This window comes from Parasteatoda tepidariorum, chromosome 6 (assembly GCF_982258835.1).
Source record: "Parasteatoda tepidariorum strain Cologne lab strain chromosome 6, Ptep-v5.0, whole genome shotgun sequence".
In the NCBI taxonomy this organism is placed as follows: domain Eukaryota; kingdom Metazoa; phylum Arthropoda; class Arachnida; order Araneae; family Theridiidae; genus Parasteatoda; species Parasteatoda tepidariorum.
The window spans coordinates 86,672,433-86,696,114 of NC_141760.1; the positions used below are offsets into that span (position 1 = coordinate 86,672,433).

At 28.7% G+C, this 23,682-nt stretch overlaps 1 protein-coding gene across 1 annotated transcript in view; it reads right to left on the reverse strand.

Moving 5' to 3' along the window:
• Positions 1-23,682, reverse strand: part of LOC107446206 (uncharacterized) — a 44,695-nt gene that overhangs the window by 15,307 nt on the left and 5,706 nt on the right. Inside the window, exons 2-3 of the mRNA XM_043041798.3 lie at positions 13,327-13,680; positions 11,705-11,853 (exon numbers count right to left, since the gene is read on the reverse strand). Of these exons, the coding sequence (XP_042897732.2) occupies positions 11,705-11,853; positions 13,327-13,622 (445 nt within the window). The 5' untranslated portion in view covers positions 13,623-13,680. The remainder of the gene's footprint in view (positions 1-11,704; positions 11,854-13,326; positions 13,681-23,682) is intronic.

Consider the following 23,682-nt stretch of genomic DNA (forward strand, 5'->3'; position numbering starts at 1 on the left):
AATTTTTGAATTCAATTATAAAATTCTTTTATCCTAAGATAATACCATGCAAAATATAACTGTTAGGAAAATTTTATCATTTATTTATTAATGTCGAAAAATTTTGAACTGTAAGGTATACAATCTTTTACATCATTTTAAAGAATGCAAGTTTAAATGGCAAAATAGGAAATTTGAGCGAAATCGTTCGAATAATTCTTGAGAAATCGAATTTTAAAAATACGCTTTCACATAGGAGGTAAGTAAAAGTTAAAATTTGCAATAAATTTGTTAAAATATTATAACTATACAGTATGAGGAAATTAAATCTGTAATATTATTTTTCTAAAACATGGTAAAAAATTCAAAATTTTTTGAGAGACCTTCATATTATTTCTTGAAAATGAAATTAAATTAACCATTTACCTAAAAGCACCTAAACGTGTCTGTCGTGAGATTTACCTTAGAGATGAGGGGAAGCAATAGTAGGCCACTACCAAATCAGGCTGTTGATTGACTTAAATAAATTTTTTTTAATTTCGTAATATTCCTAATTATTTTAATTTAATTAAAAGAAATGCTAACGGTCTTACTTCTATCTTTAAAGAAAAAATATTGTGATTTATTAAACACATTGCGGTTAATTCAAATCTAATCAAGCTATCAAACCTAATTTCAGTAAGCGAGGTAAATAAGAGCTTGAAAAAATATAAACACTAATTAAATGATATAATATTTTTAAATTGACAAATATTTTCAAATTATCCGTTATCTAATATTTAAGGCCACTTGGCTAATGTATAAAGCATTCATTGAATAATTTTGCTAAATAAGGTTTCATAATAGTTCAATTCATCACTACATTTGTCAAAAAAAGTTTTTTTTTTTTTCTTCATTTTTAAAACTGTTTTTCCAATCGAAGGACTGTTCATTAAATAATTTTAGTCAGCTAAGGTGTCTTAAGATAGTTGTTGTTTGTCAGAATATTTGCGTTTTTATTTTATTAGGCCACTTAGTTAAGATATGAAATATTCATTGAATAATTGTACTTAATTAAGGTCTTATGATAGTTCAGGTTATCATTTATCAGAAAACTATTTTTTATTATTTATTTTTTTTAATTTTTTAAGATTACATGGCTAATTGGCGAACTGTTCATTAAAAAATGTTAGTTAACTTAAGTTGTTATAATAGTTCAGTTCGTTAAAAATAATTACAATTTTTTTGAACCTTTCAGCTTTTCTTCATTTTATTTCAATTTCTTTAAATTTAATTAAATTCCATTACTCTTAGACAAATCACTAATGTGCTAATTAAATTATCTAAACAAATACAGAATTTTTAAAGTACTTTTATTCTCTTTTTTTTTTTCTAACAAGGAGATATTGGAGCCTTTCTAACCTGTAAGAGAAAAGGATTTAATTTTCGTCTGTCAGAAGGATCAACTAAACTCCTCTCTAACACCAATCCTGATCCCCAGAATAACGAATCAAAACCGTTAAGAGGATTACTTCCTGATCATAAATTTTGGATGTCACAACCAACCTGTTGCTCCTTTTCCTCTCTCTTTGTAAAGTAGCTACTATTTTCGTTCGTAAACTTCTTTAGGATTTGCTATGTTTAACTAAAGACTCAATCACGGAACAGAGGTAAATTCGTTTTTTGAATTCTTCTGTCCAGTTGTCCCTTTTTAGTGTAAACTATTCGTTGATCTTCTCTTTTTAAGAAGATCTAATCTAAATCTGGGCAAAAGTGATCTTAAATATTTATGATTAATTCATACTAATTAGTGAAGGCTTCTATCTGGCTTAATTTATTTCATTATTATTTCATGCATTAATATAAAACAACTTTTGTTAGTTTCTACAATTTGCCCTAACTAAATTTATTATCTCTAGTTTTTATTATTATTATTATTGATTTAATCTCCTTGAAATGTTGGAAGGAGCCAGTCTCAAAAATAAATAAAATTGTTGAAAATGAATAAATAAGAAACTAAAAAATAAAAGTTGTAACTTTTTGATAGTTACATAACAGTCTATCTAAGATATGGAAAGGTATTAATGTAATGCAATGATACGAAGTGTTTACGAATTTCAAAAGTAAAATACATTTTTTATCTCTAAATAGAGATTTAATAATGAATAATAAACAATTTTAAGTTAACAATTTTAATATGCATTAAAAAAATTGCTATTATAAAGTAAGAAAATTTAGTTAATTTTTGCAGTTATTATATTTTCGTACCAAAATTGAAAACACTACAATTATCCAGCTCGTGAAATTCTTTAAAAACTACTTCATAGAAATTGCGATATAACGTTTGTCATAGTAAAATTATTATTATTTTTTATTTAAAAAAAAACTGCATAATAAAAGGCATTTTTTAAAGAAAACTTATAAAATAAAGTTCTAAACAAATTACATATAGTTTTGAAAAAAAAAACGCAGAAATTACAGATTTTTTAAATCTTTAATTAAAACGAAAACAAAAAAAAGCTGAAATTTTTTTTTAAAACTTATAAAGCTGTTTTGCAATCTTTCTTTTCAAGGTTTAGCTTTCTTTTTTTAACGCCAAAAATTATCCCTATTCTTTTAAATCCTATTATATGTAATATTATGTACGTTTAGGAAATAAATTTTCTTATGATTTGTAGAAAATCTTCAAATGATGTATTCTATATTTCTTTATTGGAGAATGAGATTTTTTTTTTGTGACATCAATTTACGGTGCAAGAGTTTTTAACTTCGTGTAACGATCTTTCAATCATGGGTTCTAAAAAAAAAAAAGAGAAAAAAATACTAATATTCTCATATACTATTATTAATATTTTAATTCTGCATAAAAAGTTCTCTTATTGCTATAAAATGCACACTTCATTTTCAGAAATGATCACCTTTCCGATTAAGCGTTTGTGACGCCTGTTATCACCCTTTCACGTGTTGTTTTTCCGGCCGAAATCATCATTTCCCCCTTATAATTCAGTAAAAAAATTGAAGAAAAATTGTTATACAAACTTGTCCAAAACATAAACGCAAAGCTATTAGAAACTGTTATTTTAAAATTATTATATCCTGACAAATAGCTTTCGGCTCATCATCTCGTATCCATCTAGACTAATAATTTTCGGTTGATTAATTAGTAGATTATACACTAATCTTTATAACTTATTTATTTAATTTTGTTTGTATATTTTAAATTTTAACTGTATTGCTTGATATGTGTGAATTCATGAAACATAAAAATAAGAATATAACTTTAATTTTTATTTTCTAAATTCATTTTGAAAAGTTTTAAAATATGCTCTTTTCTAAGAATTATGAACTGAGCATTCAATATACATACTTAAAACTACGCTAATTTTTCAATGGTAAAACAAAAATTTTAAAAAATAGCTTTAACTTTGATTAAAACATAACTTTACTTTGATAATTTTAACTTTAATTAAAAAAAGATTTTTTTTTCTTTACGATCAAAAAATAATTTTTGTATTATTTTTTCAAATTAGGAAAGTTTCCGAGCACAAATTTTTAACCTTATAATTGGCTTTAAATTGAAGTTAAATCAAATGATTTATTTTTTTCAAAATTTGCTCTTTTCTAAGAATTATGAACTGAGCAATTTAATACATATTTAAGACTATGGCCGATTTTCAAAGGTAAAATAGAAATTTAAAAAATAACTCTATTAATTGAGAAATGACTTTACTTTAATAATTTTTTCTCCAATAAGTTAAATTAAAAAGTAACTTTTTTTCATTGTTATTAGAAAGTAATTTTTTTCGTTTGATTTTTGCAAATTAGGAAGGTTTCTGAGCACAATTTATTAAACATTATGATTGGCTTTAAAGTAAAGTTATAATCAAATGTTTTATTTCTTGTTAAATTCATTTTTAAAATTTTTTCCTTTTTAAAAATTTATAAACTGAGCTATCGATACACACATTTGAAAATAATATACCACAGAACAAGAATTCAACGAAATATTGAAATGCAAACTCTTTGAGAAACTGAAATTCAAATTTCTCCATCCTAAAATACGAGTAAATACATTCTACTCTTTTTTTCTGATCTGTCAAAAACAGGGGTCACCTGTTCGACAAGTTCTCTGTGGTGGGGTAAAAATAAAAAAAAACAGAAAAATACCAACCTCTCAAAATCATCAAACCTATTTTCAATCTGAAAGAGACGGTAAACACAAACAAGAGCGAAGAATTTTTCACCGTATGCCGTTTTCTCCCAATTTTGCAATGCATACTTTGAATACAAGAAAAAAAGAGAATACGTTGCTTCAGTTTGAGGGAAACCCGAAAAATTTGCACCCAAAAAGGTTAGACAACCATTCTCTGTTCCAAAATGAAGTCACATGTATTCTGTGAACAATTTATTCTGAAAAATGCTATAAATATGCGAACCATCATGAAATGCGGCCTCCCCTGAGGCGTAATTAGGACGCAAGAAAACGGTCCCTGTAGCGGTTGATGCCGCCGTTATACTTTGCGCGATATATTATCAAAGAACTGCAAAGACATATTTATGATGAAGGTATCGTCGAGCACGTGTATCGTACATGAGTTGATATTCTATGGACCATTGAATGATGTGATATCTTTTTTTTAAATATTTTTCTTAAAGTAAGAATAAAATTCAGTTTTCTTAATTTTGAAAATATTTTTCAATATACAAAAATTAAATCTTTGTGTGTTTTACTCATTTAATGTCTAAGCAAAGTTATGTGTGGGGGAGTTCTGAGGGGTATGTTTCAATCTACCATGTCAACCTTCATCTATCAAAAGGTTCCTTGATATAGAATCTAGTTAACATGTCTTATATACTAGTGATTCGGTATTTAATATTTATCGTGGTAGTTACGCCACAGTTCTTTTTATAGTTTATGTGAGATAAGTTTTAAGTATATAAACATAGAGACGCAAATAACAGTAAAAATCAGAATCAGATTATATTCTTCTAATTTGTTGACTGAATATTATTAGTAGATGATTGATAGTTTATGATTCAATTTAAATTTTGTAATATTGCTGAACATGTAAATATTAATGTTATATGTCCTTATTTTAATTTTTTTTATGAATTACTGTTTATTAAGCAACATAATTAAAATTTGAAAAATGCGAATATTAAATAAATAAACAATAAAAAACAGATTATATATTGTTCTAATTGATTAATTGAATATTATTGGTAGATTATTGCTAGTTGATGAACCGATTTCAATTTTGTAAATGTTGCATAGTATGTAAAAAGAAAACGTTCTTTTAATTTCTTCATGAATCGAAATTTATTATAAAATACAATTAAAGTGTAAAAATGTAAATATGAATTAACTTGGAAAATCAGATTCTTATAAATGATCAAATGAGAATTATTCATAAATGATTGCTAGATAAGGAACCAAAAGTCACAAATTTTCGTAAGATAAGGTTTATGAAAAAACAAATAATAATATCCACATCTTTTTCAATTTTTATTTTCTTTTTTAAAATAATCCTATTTTTCGTGTTTTACATTATTATTAAGAGGTTTTATCAAAATCCTTTTCACCAGTTTAAGTTTTTATGACAAAAGTCTTAACGCTGAATTTTTTCATTTCTAAACACCATATAAGTTTTTTCTTTAATTTGAACAATTAGAAACTATTTTTTTATACAAACAAATATATATTTTACCATTCATGTATATTGATATCACCCAACCCTGTTATATTTGCTCTTTTCTGACTACAACATACTGCGTTTCTATTCTTATAAACCAAAAATGGTTGTTAAATATAGTATTTCCTAAACTTCCTATCAGGCCTCTCAACAATCTCTCTGAATTATATAAGGGGGATCTATACCTTGTTATAGATATTACCTACGCTTCGGTAACCCACTGTCAAATGTGCAGGGAGGTATACCACACACAAGTTCCATTCACCCCTCCTCAATGTACACTAGGCACGTGCCTTCATTCAGTAGAAAGAACCCGGACTGAGACAGTAGTTTGATACATGAATGGATCCACATGGAGTCCATTACCGAACATCTCCATTTTTAGGTCCCCAGCTTGGATAATTGCCATCTTCTGAAAGAGTTGGTCACCAACATCGGTTTCAGCGTGGTGTTTGGTTTAGATGTCTTGTGTAATATGCCTGGAAGCGAATGAAAATAACAAAAATGCAGACAACATATCGTGTGGCTCAAGGGTGGACAACTTTTTGCACACAATGCACGAAGTTTGCAGAAAACAAATTCAGCTAAGTGTTCAGAAAACAATCTAACTAGAGCACTAATATTTTTGGAAATGTTTTTTACAAAAATCATATTTTTAGCCAGTGATTTAGATGGGTACAGTTGCGGTTTATCAATGGTCTGGAATCATTGAACATGGCGGTTAATCAATACTGACCGAAACATTGCGGCTAGTCAATGTTCTATGCTAATCTGTGCTTGCTTAACTCGGCTCTAGAACTTTGCTCGGTCGCACTTAATTCAAACAAAAACCATTCTTGAATCACTTAATATCACATATGGCTCGCAAGCCACAGTTTGTCGACCTATGGTCAAGAAAAAAAGTAACTAACCTTTTGCTTAACATTTGCTCTTTTTTTCTTAACAGACGGATTCAGATACACAATATGTGTACTGTAAGCACGTGGAAGTTATTTCTTAAGTATAAATTTGATTAATTGTTTTTTATTGTCCTTCTCTTTCAAATTTTTGAGTGGCAGCACATATTAAGCATTCACTTGATAATGTAGTTTTTTTTTATTCCTTTTTTTTCTTCATTTTTAAGTCCGAATCGAATGTTGCCTTTTGCTCTGTCCAAAAGAAAATTAAGTTAAATTTTTTTTTAAAAAATAACACATTGATTATTTAATTTATACTCAACAAATATTAGAACAGTAGAATTTTTGTACAGTAGAAACAGTTTTAAGAATAATTTTACTTAGAATCTCACATTGCTTTAGATTTATTTTTACTCTTTATATTGCTAACTAAAACTTGACAAATCTTTCAATTTTTTTTTTAAATAAAACAAATTTTTAAGCAATATAGTTTTTTAGAAATTTTTCCATTTTATTCTGCATTATTTGATACCATGGTTTCAATTTTTCAATGTGGAATAACAGTAAATAAGACATTATATTTTTTAAAACAATTAATATGACATTTTTAAACAGGATATTTCTCCGAAGAGCACAAATTTCTTGCGATATTTAGTAATTACAAGTTTTTCTGCTCCACTCTTAGATAGTTATTCACTTAAAAAATTAATCGTGAATTTTCTGAAACTATCCGAAACATTACTAGATGAAAATAAAATTTAATTTTAAAAAAGATTTTTTTATTCTTTAAAAATAATCTTTTCGATAATCTATCCGTAAAAAAGAGTTTCTAGAGAAAATCTAAGCTATAAAAATTTCCAAATCATCCTGCATAACCGAGGGCTATTACATAGGCTTTCTTTAAAGCTAACCCTATAAGCCTTTCTCCTATGGTAATAACACCAAACTCCCTACAAAGCGACCCTTTCGAATATAAAGCCCTTATCATTGTTGACACAGAGGTCACAGTGTCACATGACCTAAGCGCCCTCGTACACTGAAACCGTAAAAGAATAAAGTCAAGAATTTACATCGGCGGCCTTTTTTAATACCGAATAATGTCTTTTCGATATTGAGTCTATCGTGGGTTCGCTTGTATATAGGGTTGAGTTAAGTGGAATCTTTAAAGCACATCGGATTCGCATAGTCTCCTCGCTTCAGCTAGATTTAAAGAGACGATTTATATAAATGACCCGAGTCGCTGTAAGGCGAGATAAGAGATTCTCGCGTCTCAAAATTGGTTTATTGTTTATGAGGAATTAAAGGTGGAGGTTTGATTTTTTGACAGTTTTGGAATTGAGCAGTCAGGTGCTCTCGCTTTCCTGGATTTACTCCCTCCTCGCTTTCAATGTTACAGAAATCTAAATTTAAGAGTGTTTTAAATGTTTTGGTACACATAGGAGATGATACAAAACAAACTTTTGTCAGCTCAAGATTATGTTGAAATATCGTCCTGAAAATGTTACATTGTTCTGGGAGTTTAAATGTTTCTTAAGTTTATTTTTATGAATGAAAGACTATCCAGGAATGTTTGAATTATTTTTTGAAAATTATAATGTAAATAAAAACTAAGAGAAGAAACGTTTGAACTATTAAATAATACAAGATAAATTTGCTTAAGTTTCTTTTAAATAAACAATTCCAAGAAAATGAAGTGATAAGATATCACTTGATTAAAAACTTCACTCACTCCAAAAATTTACAAATTGGAAATAATTGTAGACGTGTTTGAAGAGTTCAACCTCAATCGCATCAGCTCATCTTGATAACCTGGAATCTTGTTTTATTCATACGAATGCTAATTTCCTACATTAGTTCCTCACCATCTCTCTATAGAGCGCGAAACGGCAATTTACCCTGATTATTCTCTCTCAGCCACTGTGGTTTTTCTAGTTTTGTTTCTCATCTTTATTTTTTTCTTCTTCGTTGGCAACCTTTCGTTTTATTTTTCGAATCACTTTTCTTTCTTCTTATTCACATCTCGCAAGTCTTGAAAGTGAACGCCCGTTTTTGAGAGCTTGAAACGTGTTGATTGTTGATTCTAATTTAAATATTTTTGAAGCGAATGAAGTTTTTAATCAAGTAACAAGCTTCTTTTATTTTAAACAAAAATGCCTTTCATCGTCATTTTTTAAGGAAATTTAATTATTGAAAGATAAATGTAGTTGTTTACTAATGAAGGAAAAGAACATTATATCAGTTCGCTAGTATTAAATTGAGGTCCAATTAATTCAATATCTTAAACAATTTTTCATTTCAAAAAGTTGCCTTTATTGTTATAAATTATGAAATTTGTTTAGTGTTTGATCGAATAAAAGGGTACAATTTAATTAAAATTTTATAGTTTCGTACTTGTCTGATAAAAAAGAGTTTGCTTTATGCTATATGTTTTATTAAATATTATTCAATAATATATCATTATTTAATAAAATATTATTATTTAATAAAGCATATTATGCCACATAATTTAAATTTATTCTATTCTTACAATTTTCATTTCAAATTTTTTTTTCAAGCATGTAAATATTTTATTTATTACGATCAATTTTTATTAACTACTATGAAAATATTTTGCAGTTTATCAAGCAAAAAACAGTTTCATATGCAAAATCACATTAAAAAGACAAATGAAATATTTCGACATTTTTGTATTTTTATTTATTTATTTATTTGCTAATGTTATTTTTTTTAATTTTTTCTGGACAACAATTTAAATTTAAAATTAACTAAAGAAGGAATATTAAAACTAACGCAATTAGGTTAGAAAAACAAATACACGTTTTTTAAGAAAACATTTTCAATTAACTTGATTAACAATTTTATAATCCTTACAAGTTATATATATTCTAAAAGCAACGTGTATCTTTCATTGATGAAAAGAAGTTAAAACTTGCATTTTAATTGGAAACAAAAAATAAGTAAAAAAAAAAGAGATAAGACTAAATATATTTGAATATATATATTTCAACTAAGGGGGAAAAAAACTAAATTTATTTCCACAAAAAACTTGCTTAAAAGAGGGGGAAAGGGAGAGAAAATGGAGATATTTCTTTATACACATTACACATTGCTTTTGTTGGTGGGGAGAATTTCGAACAGAAAAAAAAATAGAAGAGCCCCCTTTGAGTTGTCACCTTTTGTGTGGACGCTGTTTTGGGATGTCAATGCCACGTGACGGTTCCCGACAAATCACAAGTCTCCATTCAGCATCTACGATACTTGTGTGAGTCCCCTTAAATCGTCAAAGAAAGTGTCTAAGCTTTCCCTAACTTATAAATGGATTCGTCTGGGATGATGTAATGAAGGATGTTACTATGGATACCTATATTCATCTCTGTATTTTTCCTGGGGCTATATAACCTTAACCATCAAACCTAGACAAGCTTTTTTTTATATATTTATATATATTTTTTCCATCTTCTGACTCTTAAGACCGAAAGATGAAATATATGTATTTTGAATTCTTTACCTACATATTAATAAGCAGGTGAATAAAAGTTAAAAGCAGTTAACAAAAGAAGAATATATATTTAAGAAGTATAAGCATTTTAAATATTCAAAGAGTATAAGCCTTTTAACTATTCAAAGAATATAGGCATTCCTGTAATTGCTCTTACATCATGGAATTCTCTTCGGTTAAATGTTTGTTTTAAGAACAGGAAGAAGGAAATTGAAGAAAAAGATCAATTTCAAAGAGAGTTTGTTTTAGCATCAGTAAAACTTTGGTATTACAATTATTTTTAACAGTCCGTTGAATTTGAACATTAATTTTAAGAAAATGAAAATTTAACTTTTTTATTATCTGCTAATTTACTTCACCAATTATTGAAATTAATCGACAATTATTTATTTTTTAAAATTAAACGATTTGCCTACCAAATTTCAGGCCCCTAGCGATATTCACCCGATCTATAAAGCTCAAAGCATTGGTAAATTTTCATTCGTTTTTTTAAAAAAAATCTCTTAATTTATAAAATTCGTAGAGGCTGGGATAGCCTGATTTGTAGGACGCTGGGTTAGTGTTTGTGAGAACGGGAGTTTGAACTGTAGAAACCCTGACCGAAGAATTCCCGAAGAATGGTGACTAGTAAACGTTAAATCTGTTGGGGTCGCAAAGTCCTCCAATTTCTCATAACAAATCAATATCTCTGGGGGTACTTAATTGGAGATTGTTCGTCTTTTGGTTCAGATAAAAATTACAACATATGGATGAATGAATGGAGTATGATTGGGTCCTCTCTGTAAAGCGGGCTGTGACGTGTGTGTGACTGAATTCGAATTCTAAGCCATAGATGGTGACTCTGAAAAAACAAGAAATGCACCCTCAGCCTTAAAAATTTGATTGCTTTCAAATAAGACTTGTTGATTGGCAAGTGTCATAAGCATAAGGAGCAACATAAAATTCGTTAATATTCGAACATTGTGTTGTACCTAACATTTAATCATGTTTTAAACTAAAATTTCGAAGATCTGTAATATCAGAAAATGCAAGTAATATTCATTGAAATAATAACTTCGTCGGGTACATGGAAGAGTAACATTAAATAAAAGAGAGTAAAAAAATTGAAACTACTCAGTATTTCACTTCACGTATTTCGGGAATATAATAATATACAATAATCATGACTAATATGACCGCAAACGCAAGCAAGAATCATTATTTAATATATGGCAGCAAATGCAAACAAGAATAGTAAGAAAATATATGGCCGCAAGCGTAATGCAGAAACATTAACATGCCCACAAAGCTAGGGACTGAAGGAAATAATACGAGTCACAATAATGGTAAAAGACAAGCTAAAGCAGCAATTTTATTAAAAATAAATGCTTCACAAGAGGTATTCGACGTTGCAACCAGCAGCTGATGTACATGCCACTCATCGATCACTATTCGCAATCGCAAGAATGCTAATTTGGTACAAATGATTTAAAAACGTCTGCATTTGCTACCATTTATTCCTCTATGATTCTTGCTTTGCTATGATACTCCTGACTTTCAATTTGAATTTTGAATAATAGTTTTAAATAAACTTTTAATGCTTGTTTTAGACTTTTTGGAAGGTGTTTTCTCACTTTTTTCAATTTATATTCAATGAATAGATAATGTATTTAACTCACTTTCTGCTCTAACTTGATTGGAAGCTCCTTTCATGTAAAATGGCGTCGTACCTGGTCGTGGAAGCTCAAGAGCGGGACTGGAAGTTCCAAATGATCCAACGTAACCAGCATGAACGGGAGTTAGGCAACTATTTGTTTGATTCCAGTTCCTTTTTTTAATGTAAGAAAATTAATTATATATATAAAGGTTCACAGTAAAAAATTCCAATAAAAAGTTCATTTTTACCGGATCATGTTACAGAACAAAAGATCTTATATACGCAATTTTTATGGTGATAATAGCCGCAAAATCACTCTAATTAAACAAAAATTGTAAAAATTACGATATAATATTTTACGGTAAAAATGGATTTTGCGGTAAAATCGTTTGTATAGATGATGCATGCAAAGTGCCGGTACTGCCGTAATTTGATCTGGAATTTTTAACATTTACTTATTTGCCATTAAAATATGCTACTGATTTGATTCTTAAAATAAAGATGGGATCAATTAAAACTAATTTTTTTATGGAATCAATTAAAGGAATTAAGGATGGGATCAATTAAATGAATAGCTTCTATAAATTAAACAACACCAGTCACAAATTCTAAAACAACTTTCCTGACGTTTAACATATTTTTATCTATAAAAATCGTTACAGTATATACTTTTAAAGATGAGAATCCCCTGGGAATTATTTTTTGACGCTTTCATACTATAATTTTCATTCAAATCTAATAAATTCATTCTTTTATTTTTGAATTTAAGTTATTATTATTTCCTAAATATAAATTATTACCAGATTCATTCAACTATACAAACCATACAATTTTTTAAAAAAGTGTCAAAATGAAACTATATTTGCTAAAAGACCAAAATAAAGAATATTCTAAAGAATAAAATTTTAATGGAAGTCAATGATTTTTCGAAAAAAAAACTTTAAGTGTTTAAGTGTAAATTCAGTACAATTGTATTTTTAATGCATTTGAATATTTTTAAATATTGTAATTTTGGACGGTACCTACAGATTATGCATTAAGCCTATTCTTCGTATGATATTTTAAGATAGTTATAGTTTGTACTTCTAAATAACAAATGATTTTTAGAAATATTATATTCCCAGGTCAAAACATAACTACATATTAAAGAAGAATCAATTTTTAGTTCTGAGATTTTTTTTAAAAAAATTATTTATATCATAATTGTTAATAGGACTTCTATATAAAGATTAGTTGAGTATTAAGGTGCGTTGAAGTATTGCATACGTAGTATGGGTCAGTAGAGTTTAGAAAGAATGGAAATATAGATTTTAATAAGGCTTCTGAATACAGGTTTAGTAAGAATGCATTTTTCAGATAAAAAAAGCTAATAACTGAAATAAAAATTTAAAATTTTTCAATGGAGAAAATATTCAAATTTGCCCCTGAAACTTAATATTTAAAAATATTTTTATACATCAGAACATTTAAAAACATTATGCTTAAAAAATATAAATTTTCAGTTTGAAATTTCTTCTAGCTTATTAATTTATAGATCAAATACTTAAATTGTTTTTAATAAATTTATTTCAGTACTACTATCCATCCTTCACACAAAAAAATGCTCAAGATTCACAACCAATGCTTATAAAGCAGCAAACTTACCAGCTACCAGTATCTCCTTGTTGTACTGATGTATCGTTGTAAAAGTCATGTTTATTTGAAATGACGTCATCACATGATCCTTCTATAGGCCTCCAATCACAACCAGCGGTATAATAATAATGTCTTAGTTGCCTTGGATGAGGATGGAGAGAACTTGCTCTCATTTTCAAACAAGAATCACTGAATGTTGGTCTGTTGGATAAAGGACTAGAAGATCTTTGTCCATGATAAAAACCACATGTTCTGTGTAAGCAACAATCGGAATTATTCAGATCAGATGGTTGATCGGCTTTCATTACTGATCTGCAATGATGATTAATTTAAACTGTGTTTGTTTTATCTTTTTCAGTCTTCCTGTAAAATCATCAGAATGTTTCAGTTTCAGTGTTAATTAGAAATAAAAGGCATTATTGAAACATGAAAATAATAATATCAATGAAATCATCAGCCGATTTTCAAATTGGATTGTTAAAAGTATTCATTGAAATCCATTTGTCAATATATATATAGATTATGTTACGATTAATTTTCAGATCAATTAATGTATATGTAGAGACTAATATATATATATATATATATATATATATATATATATATATATATATATATATATATATATATATATATATATTATTTTAATATTTGTATATCATTAATAAATGTATATTACAAATATAGTGAGTTATATAGGAAATGGGCATTAATATATTATTGCTTTTAACTTTTTAACACATTTAAATGGATTAAGAGAATTTTTCTAAGATGGTGATTGCGACACTTTATTCCAATATTGCGACGCTCATATTTCCGTATGTACGGATGAGGAATTAATCAGTTAAATGTAAGGATTAATCAGTTAAATTTTATTTGTTTTCCTTCAATTTCTGTTTAGAAAAATTTTAACTGCATTTACTAAACTACATTTTAACTACATTACGTATTACTAAATATGTTTACTAAATGATGGGATGTTTATTATAACCCAAATATTAATATATAATATATATTAACATTTATTATCTCAGTAAAAAGAAGAACAAAGGAATCATTGGCAACTGATCAATTACAGTCGAAAACAAAGTTTAAAAAAAGGTACTTCTTTTGAAAGGGTACTTTCATTTTTCCTTTCAGAGTACCTGAAATAAACTATTCTGTAGATATATACCTCCGTTAAAAAACGAAACCAGATGTAATATCAATGTTTTAAAATAAAATTTGTTGTGTTTGTTAGAATGGTGCTCAGTTTAAATTTTTAAATAAATTACTTTTGATCTTGAACGATTTATAAATATTTTCTGTTAAATTTAAGAACTTTCACTTTTTTTTTATTTGAAACAGATTGCGATAAGCAAATTACCTTGAAAAACATTGTGCTTTTAAATTTGACATTTTAGATTAATGTTTTAATAGAACAAGAGTATATTATAATTAACTGTAACTTTTGTCCTCGAGCTCCGATGCATTATTAGTAAATTAAAAAACAAATAAAGCAAGGGCATAAAAAGTAAGTTGAAGTTCTAGCTTTAGTCTGAAATATTTTCTGTTGATGGAACAAACTCGTGCAAGGTTTCTTTCGATTTTAAAATCAAGAACGGTGTTAGAAGGGGAGTCTCGCAGACAGAACAAAATAAAATAAATCCACATAGAATCCCTCCCCCATCCCGTCAACCCTTGAAGTGCTATATACTCTATCTTGTATAGGTAGAGTATATGTTACCCATAGCTCACTGCTTAAGTTGCAAATATGTTGGTCTACTGGACAAAAAGGCACACTATACAGAATTCGTTATTTTTTTTATTCCATTTTATTTTGTTATCTTCACCCTAGTGTAGGACAGAAAGGGGGGCTCCGAACTAGTAGAGCGATCGCAGAGAGGGATGCTCGTAATGTAGCTCTTGGGGTTGGAGACTTCATTCGATTTGGGGTGGTCCAAAAGAATGAGGTGCTGAAAAGGTTCTTTTTCCTCGAAAGTTTTTTGTGTTCTTGTTGTCCTACTATATTCAATCCAAATTCGGTTTTCTAGGAAAAGTTTCGTCGAACAGTATGCTTTTTTTTTTGTTTATTTCGTTTTATACAATTCTATATATACATTTCATAGTTTAGTTTGATACTCAAATTTCCCTAAAAAGTGATCCTTTAAATCCTGATTTCTGTATATCCTGACTAAATAGAAGGATACATAGATTTAATTGCATAATATTTAGCACCATACATCATAGCAACGTATAATCAAATATTTCAAATATTAAATCAAACAACAGCAATTGAATGCGATGAAAATATTTCGATCATTGAATTGCTGACAATCATATTTCACTCATGTAAAATGGGCATGTGATTGCGAAGGTCAATGGCGTAACAATTTAATCCAATAATTATCAAAGTACCGTCATCTAGAAAATTACTAAAATTACTTAATATTTTATATACAAGTGCTTACAAAAATCTTTGCCCTAGGAAGAAAATCATAACTAATAGAGTGAAAAATAAAAACAAAATTAACTTTTTATACTGTGTTTTTTATATTCTAACAAAATATAAATGTAAAATTTCATTATTGAACACAAAAGTTAAATTAACCATTACTTTGCTTTCATGTCCCGCAGTGGACTGATCGTAAGGACACGGTTCCCAGTAGAACACCGAAGTCAAGCATCACGGGCTGCAGTCAGTAAGCAGGTGGGTGACCACTTTGATCAGCCTGTGTTGTGACCGAGGGTACAAGGTATCGGTCCTCGTTAAACTGTTCTACCGTAAAGTGCTCGACTTCGCGTGCAGGAGGTCGGACTACCAAAGCAGAGGAGAAATCCCCTCTGCAGAGGATCAAAATTACAATGGCCTGTCTTCTGATCATTCTCAGGAATATTTCCCAGACCCTCGCCAGTAGCCCATTGTGCAGCTCTAGTGCGACGTAAATGAAGCACCTACCTACTTTGCTTTTATTGATACGACCTCTTTTAGCAAGTATTACACCTCTGCACGCACAAAGATTCTGGGTCAAATTACGGTAAAAGTACCTGCTCCCTAAGTATCCCGTAATTTTATCAGAAGTTTTTACAGCGTACACAATTTTGACATTTGAAAGACAAATATGCAGTGTTTTGTTACCAGTATTTTTCCAGCTTATTCTAAACATTAGCGCAATCAAATCACCCTCTTTAAAGATTCATTTGAATCATTACACGAATCGAATTTATTGATACGACCTCTTTTAGCAAGTATTACACCTCTGCACGCACAAAGATTCTGGGTCAAATTACGGTAAAAGTACCTGTTCCCTAAGTATCCCGTAATTTGATCCGAAGTTTTTACAGCGTACACAATTTTGACATTTGAAAGACAAATATGCAGTGTTTTGTTACCAGTATTTTTCCAGCTTATTCTAAACATTAGCGCAATCAAATCACCCTCTTTAAAGATTCATTTGAATCATTACACGAATCTGCTAACAAACTAACTCGTCTCACTATTTATTCACTCGTGTTGAGATCTGATGACTGCGGGAAGAGGCCATGACATTGCTATGCAAATTTTCACTTTTCTTTTGATTTCAAATATTTAAAACACAGTTTGGGGTCATAATCTTGTTGAGGAATGACTCCATTTTGGTTTTCGTCCCAGAGTAAACAACATGAAAAATTAAGACATAACATCTTATTATTTCGCCTGTTATTGAATTTTTGTCAAATCTCTAATACTTCCTTAAAAAAAAAATTAAAAAATTAAGTCCTTCTCCTTGTTCCATTCGCGACTTTATTAACTTTCCTGCATTATTTCTTCAATATTTTTTCGAACATGCATTTACCATTTTTTTTCTAAACTACAAACTTGGTATAATTGATGCAAAATAATAATAATAGTTCTATTGATTTAATGATTGATTTGCCTTATTTCGATGTTAGTAAGTTAAATCAAGACGTTACACCTAATTTTCTTATCTCTAGATAGATTTTCTGTAAAATATTCGACCGAAAACTTCTCTGCGCTGTCACCCTTTAACAGCGTGGAGTAAAACTGAAGTTTATGTGTTACTTTAGTGATATCAGTAGCTTCAAACCTTCTATTTAGCTTTTTTCGTAATAATAATATACTTTTATTTTATTTTTGTTGTGAGTTAGAGTCAATGCACAGAATGTTTCCATGTGCCATTTATCCCTGTTACTATTAAAACAAGGGACAATAAACCAGGGACAACTGGCATTCGCTAAGACGCTCGTAAACATATAAATCCTCTGAATTAATGCTTTGCATAATACAACTTGTTCGTAAGCATCAAAAGGTTTATACCTAGATTGCCAAAAAGCAGTCAAAATGACAGGATTGTGAAAGAATAACTAATTTGTAAAGAAATTTGTTTAAAATTATTTTTTAATATTTTTTATATTATTCACAGTTATATAACAAGTTATTAGTAAATATTAACAATAAAGAAAATTATATGTTGTACAAAAAGACACAAAATTCTAAGAAATTGTGTCATTATGTACAGCATTGTTTTTCCAATTGAAATTAAAAAGCAGATGACTTCCTTGGACAATCTAGTGTTAAACAACAAAGATTAAAATTTGCATTCCAAGAAACAAAACAATCCTGATTTTTTTTTTAATTTAATGTGGTTTTTTATAATTTGAAATGAATTATGGATTCTATCCGAAATACAAGAGTAATGGGGTATGAGTATGGGAATACCAAAATACAAGAGTAATTTTAACTGCAGTGCTTTGGTAATTACATCTAGTAAAATTAGCTAAAAATATGGTTTTATATTCATGATGTTTGATAGTAGACGGGGTAAAACTTTATAATTTTTCAAAAAAATTTCAGTGATTTTGATAACATTAATATAATTATGGATTTTATCTAAAAATTATATTTGACTATTATTTCTTCTTATAATAATTTTTTTTTTTATATTTTCCATTCTGATAAAAGCCAACTTTAAGATATGAAAGGCTCAGGATTATGAATTGGTAAGTCCCAGTTTTTCCAAAGGTAGCATTTTCATGTACAACTGTTTCTTAGCATTATTTAAAGACGGTACTTGATAAATTTTTGAGATTTTCACTATATAACAACACAATAAGCTTCTAGTTTCTTATCGCCTATATAGAAATCGTGATGTTTTAATTTTAAGCCGAACATTGTGCAATAAAATTCTATTACCCAAGGCCTTTCAAAAAAAAACTTTCAGAAACATAAACCTTTTTTTTCTTTCAAACCTACTTAACCTGTAAGTGCCTACAATGACTTTTAAGTAGGGATTTTCGATTTTAACTCCTTAGGAAAAGAATTAGAATCCACATAAAAGAATTAAAAAAATTGCGATAAAATAATATAGTTATAATCAAGGATATTTATTAACGAGGATTACTAAGTCATATGATTTCGAACATAAAAATATGATCTATAAATACCTATTTTTTATCATTATACAAAACCGACAAAATAAGATTGTACTGAGATTCTTGTTTAATGCGAAATTTAACATTGTTTTTGCTTTTATGAAACGCATAAAAACGTAAATTTTGTTTTATGGAAAGTTGCATCTTTTATTTGAATTTAATTCTAAACTTATTCAAATTAGAGTAAAGTTAAAGTTAAGAAGAAAACAAAAACTAGTAAAATGTTGCGATTTTCTTGCGTAAGCATGGGAGGGGATTTGTAATTTGTTTATTGTTCCTGTAAAGAGAGAGTAAGAGGGAGTAAAAAATTTCCAAAAACATGTTTACTTAATATTTGAATGGCGTCTTTTTTCCTTTTCAAGCCCGACATGAAATTAATTTTCCGCAGTGTGTTTCGACACACTATTTATTTCTTTAGTATAATAATTCATTTAATTTCACTATATTCATTAATAATTTCAATTATGCTTTGTTTGAAGTTTCCATGCGTGTGTGGAATCAAACATAATTTAAATCTGCTTCTACCTTAATGCACTGAGAAAAAAAGTGTGGTCAAAACTACTCAAATATGAAAAAAGTTATCATGCTTTCTAGCTCTTTGAGAAAACCAAAATACAGAGTAATTTTTACGGCAGTGCTTTGGTAATAACATCTAGTTAAATTAGCAAAAAATATAGTTTTACATTCACGCTGTTTGATAGTAGACGAGATAAAATTTTATAATTTTCCAAAAAATTGCAGTATTTTTGATAAGATTAATATAATTTCTGACTGAAAATTGTCCTCTTTGATAGTTTCTATTTTAATTAGTTCAAGCCTTCGTTTCTCGTTAGTAAATTGTTTTTATTTCTATTTAGGATATAAACAAACATATACCAATATACCAGCCTTAAAGCTATAAAAAATACCTAGGTATTAAATACTTAATACTTATTTGTAAATATACAATGCTATAATTTATGCAGCACTAGATATGCGCAATGGGCTATTGGCGACGGTCTGGGAAACAGCCCTGATGCGCAGACAACATTGATACGTCACATCCCATTTTACAGGGAGGACACATTCACACACAATCCATCCATCGGCAGATTTTAATTTTGACCTGAACCAGAGCACGATCTCTGATCCACTACCCCCAGAGGTATTGATTTGTTATAAGAACTTGGATGACTTTTTGATCCCGACAGATTTTGTGTGCACCAGTCAACGTTTTACGCACGGGGACCCTTCTTTGGTGATCGAACTCACGACTCTCGGACATGGGTCCAACGTCTTACCAGCCAGGTTTTCTTGATCTCACAAATGTTTGCACAAGGTTTATTTAAATCGTAAATTCAACTGCTGCGCATCAAGACTCTCCTAACATCCTAAAATGGAGCCGTGAATGTAGTGGGTTCGAACACCGCCGCAACCCTTGCATTAAATATTTATTTGCATAATTTATTTCTATTTATTCGTTCATATTTACTTTTATTATTGTTATACATACCTATGCAGGTTTGCATGCAAATGGAAGTACAAATAGCACAAAGATACATCTAGGAATACTTTGAGATTCAAACCCACTGCCTCCACACTGCAAAAGCTGAATCTTTGTAATGTTATTTTCTATTTTGAGGAGCTGTGACGATGAATTATAAACTGGTAACTTGATTATGGCAACTTACAAGGGCACCTTGACAATGGCTTAGAAACTGTGTTTTGTAATGAGCACTCAAGACATCATATGCGAGAGTAACGATAAATAAATAAATAAGTTCTTGAAATAGTAATGGTTAATTTTTTTAACTATTCATTTACAGGCCGCTTAGTCTCGTATATCTACCAATCGCTATGTAAAATGTAGGTAGCGGGTTCGAATTCCGCCGCAGTTGCCTCCTATCAAATTGAAGAACAGGTAGCACAAAAATGAGAAAGGCAGCACAACAATATTGAGCCTATCGTCAACGACAGCCTCAATAATGTATAATTGTTTTACTTACTTGTAATATATTGTTACAATAATGCATAATTGTTATATTCCCTCTGCAGAGGATCAAAATTGTGATGGCATGTCTTCGGACCATCCTCAGGGATGTTTCCCAGACCATCGTCAATAGCACATTGTGCAGCTCTAGCGTGACGTAAATGAATTACAACAACTACTTGTAATAAATCCTAGAGATCTCCTTCAGTACATTATCGCTCTGAGGCAGGATTGACGTAGGTTCTAGTACCGTTATAATACTAGATGTATGTATATTCTCGCTTATTTTGTTCAAACTTGTGCTGCTTGTTTTTCAAATTGATAAGCCATTCTTTGTGTTCACAAAGAAACCCACATGTGTAAGGGAATAAATAAATCTTACTATCACCTTTAACGATGCATAAAACCTGATATGCATAGCCTGATATATCCAAGTTTAAATCTTTAAAACTTTTGAAAGTATCCTTTTGGCCATTTTTCTCTCTGTTATCATTAGAAATGTAATAGGAAAATAAATAGTCAACAGTCACATAACTCATATCAACCATTTAAATAAATCACTATTTTAAACAAACCACAGAAGTGTAAACAGTCTGTTAGTATCATATTTGGTAAGAGGCATAGACGTCAGAAGGTTAAGACTACGAATTAAAAGTTAAAATGAAAATTAATTCTGAAAAACATTTTGCTAATTCTATCAAGAGCAGGGTATGAAAACCATTTATTAGGTAAATTTACGTTTAAGTTTTGTATTTTAACTAAATGTGTGATAATAAGATGGATGATTTTGAAAACCAGTATTTTCAGTTAATCGTTACCATAATGAACGCTAAAATTACCAAATAAATGGTTTAATTACCGTACATTTTGGTTAACCAGAATTATTATTTTTCTTTTACCAGCAGTGTCTCAACCATACAAGAATGGTAATTTTACCAGAACTTTTTTCTTCGTGTATGATGCTTAGTTTCGTACTGAAACATTATGAAATTTTATACCTTAACGGACTTTCTCTGTTCAATCTGTTCTTGAACAATCAGTTCATTGTTGAACAATCTGGTTCAACAATGAACTGATTGTTCAAGAAGTTCGATTGTTTTACATAATTTAACCAATTGTTCTATATATTTGAACCTATTGTTCTATGCTTTTGAACTGATTGTTTTATACCTTTAGTTGAATATACGAGAAGCTGAAGAAAAATTTAAGTCTTAGTCGTTGGAGTAAGCAACTGTCATATCTACTCCGGATTATGTTTAAACAATATGAAATATTTTTTTTTTATTAAACTGGACTGATCAATACAGTAAAGTTTTAGGAATAGCAAACTGGGCTATCGCAAAGTTCTGCTAAAAATTATTTTAATTCATGAATTCGTTAGGGTTGGTTAAATTATATATTTGGAACACTTTCAAATATTTTAATTTTTAAAGAAATTAATGCCCAGGTGCTGTATACGTTTTCTGACTGGGCAAACAAAATAACGTGGTCTTGGCCCGTAAAAGATTGATCCCTGGAAAGCGGGGATGGACATTGGTTATTTTTGGGTGATATATGAATTTTTAAATGTAACATATTGATACGTTTGCACATTTTGAAATTATAATTATGATTTGTTTAATTTTCTCGTTGAAAGAAATTTAAAAATGCAACTTAATGTATTTTGATTCATCCAGAACCGTTAAGAACCAAGATACCACTTTGTTAGTTAAAGTGTACACGAGATTTTGCATCAGAAATTTAGGATTCTGACTTTTACCTCTCAGTATTTCAAAATTTGTAATTGTGTGAATTATGCTTTTCGCAGAGTGCGAAAAAAAACTTTTGATTTAGGGATTGATTTTTCTCATACAAGAACTCAATTTTAATGTTTCGAGGGGGTGATCCTAAATATGCTAATTAATTAGTGCAGGCGCTATTTTTAAGGGGAACTATCATATAATAAGCATACCTTTTAATATCGATGGATTATGATTACAGATTTCCAAAATATAGGAGGTAGCCGCACTTTGGGAAACATGGTTTTAAAAGTTATGTGAGAAAAGCGGTTGAAAGTTTGTACACCTTAATGTTAATTTTACTTTTTGCTTGTTTGCAAATTTTTAAATTATACTATTGGATAAACGTGAATTGTGCACGTTTATCCAATAGTATAATTTAAAAATTTGTTTATCCAAAGGAAATTCCATGCAAAAAAATAAGTTTTAGTAAATAATAATTATTTTTTAATATTTTATTTAATAATAAGCGAAAAAAATCTGATTGTTAGGTATACAATTCTGATTGCAATTTTATATTGTAAAATGCAAAAAGTTTGAATGAAATCGTTCGAATAGTTCTTAAGAAATCGAATGTAAAAAAATAAAAAAAATAAAAAAATAAAAATGGGGGAAAAAATCAGGTACTCAAAATTTATAATTATTATATAATTATTAATTTAATTATTTTTTGCATATTATACAATAAAAATTAAAAATTAAAGCCTTTAGTTTAGACATTGCAATCCAAACTGAATTTTTAAAATACAAATGGGTAAATAATAACGAGCATATTTATTTTTCTGGTGACTTGAATAGAAAAAATATTCTTAATCCATAAACTAAATTAATTCAAATAACAGCTAATTAATATTTCTCGGAATAAGATTTTATTAACTGATTTTAAACATATTTCCAGTTTGGTTGGAGTTATTTAATAACAAGTTGTACTTAATCAATTCCATTTTATAAGGCTCTATATCTGAGATAATATGATAATATAAAGATGTAATTTACTAGACAATGTATCTTTCCTTTTGCTTAAAAGTCACTTTGAGTTTTTAGAATTTTTTGCGCTTTTTAAGAGTACATTTTACGCTTCTTTTTTTTCCTGGAAAATTCTTTATAGTTTAAATTTATCTATTAGCAAACACTATTTGTTTATTTACCATAAATAAAGAATTACAAAATAATAATAATAATAATAATAATTTACTAACTTATAAA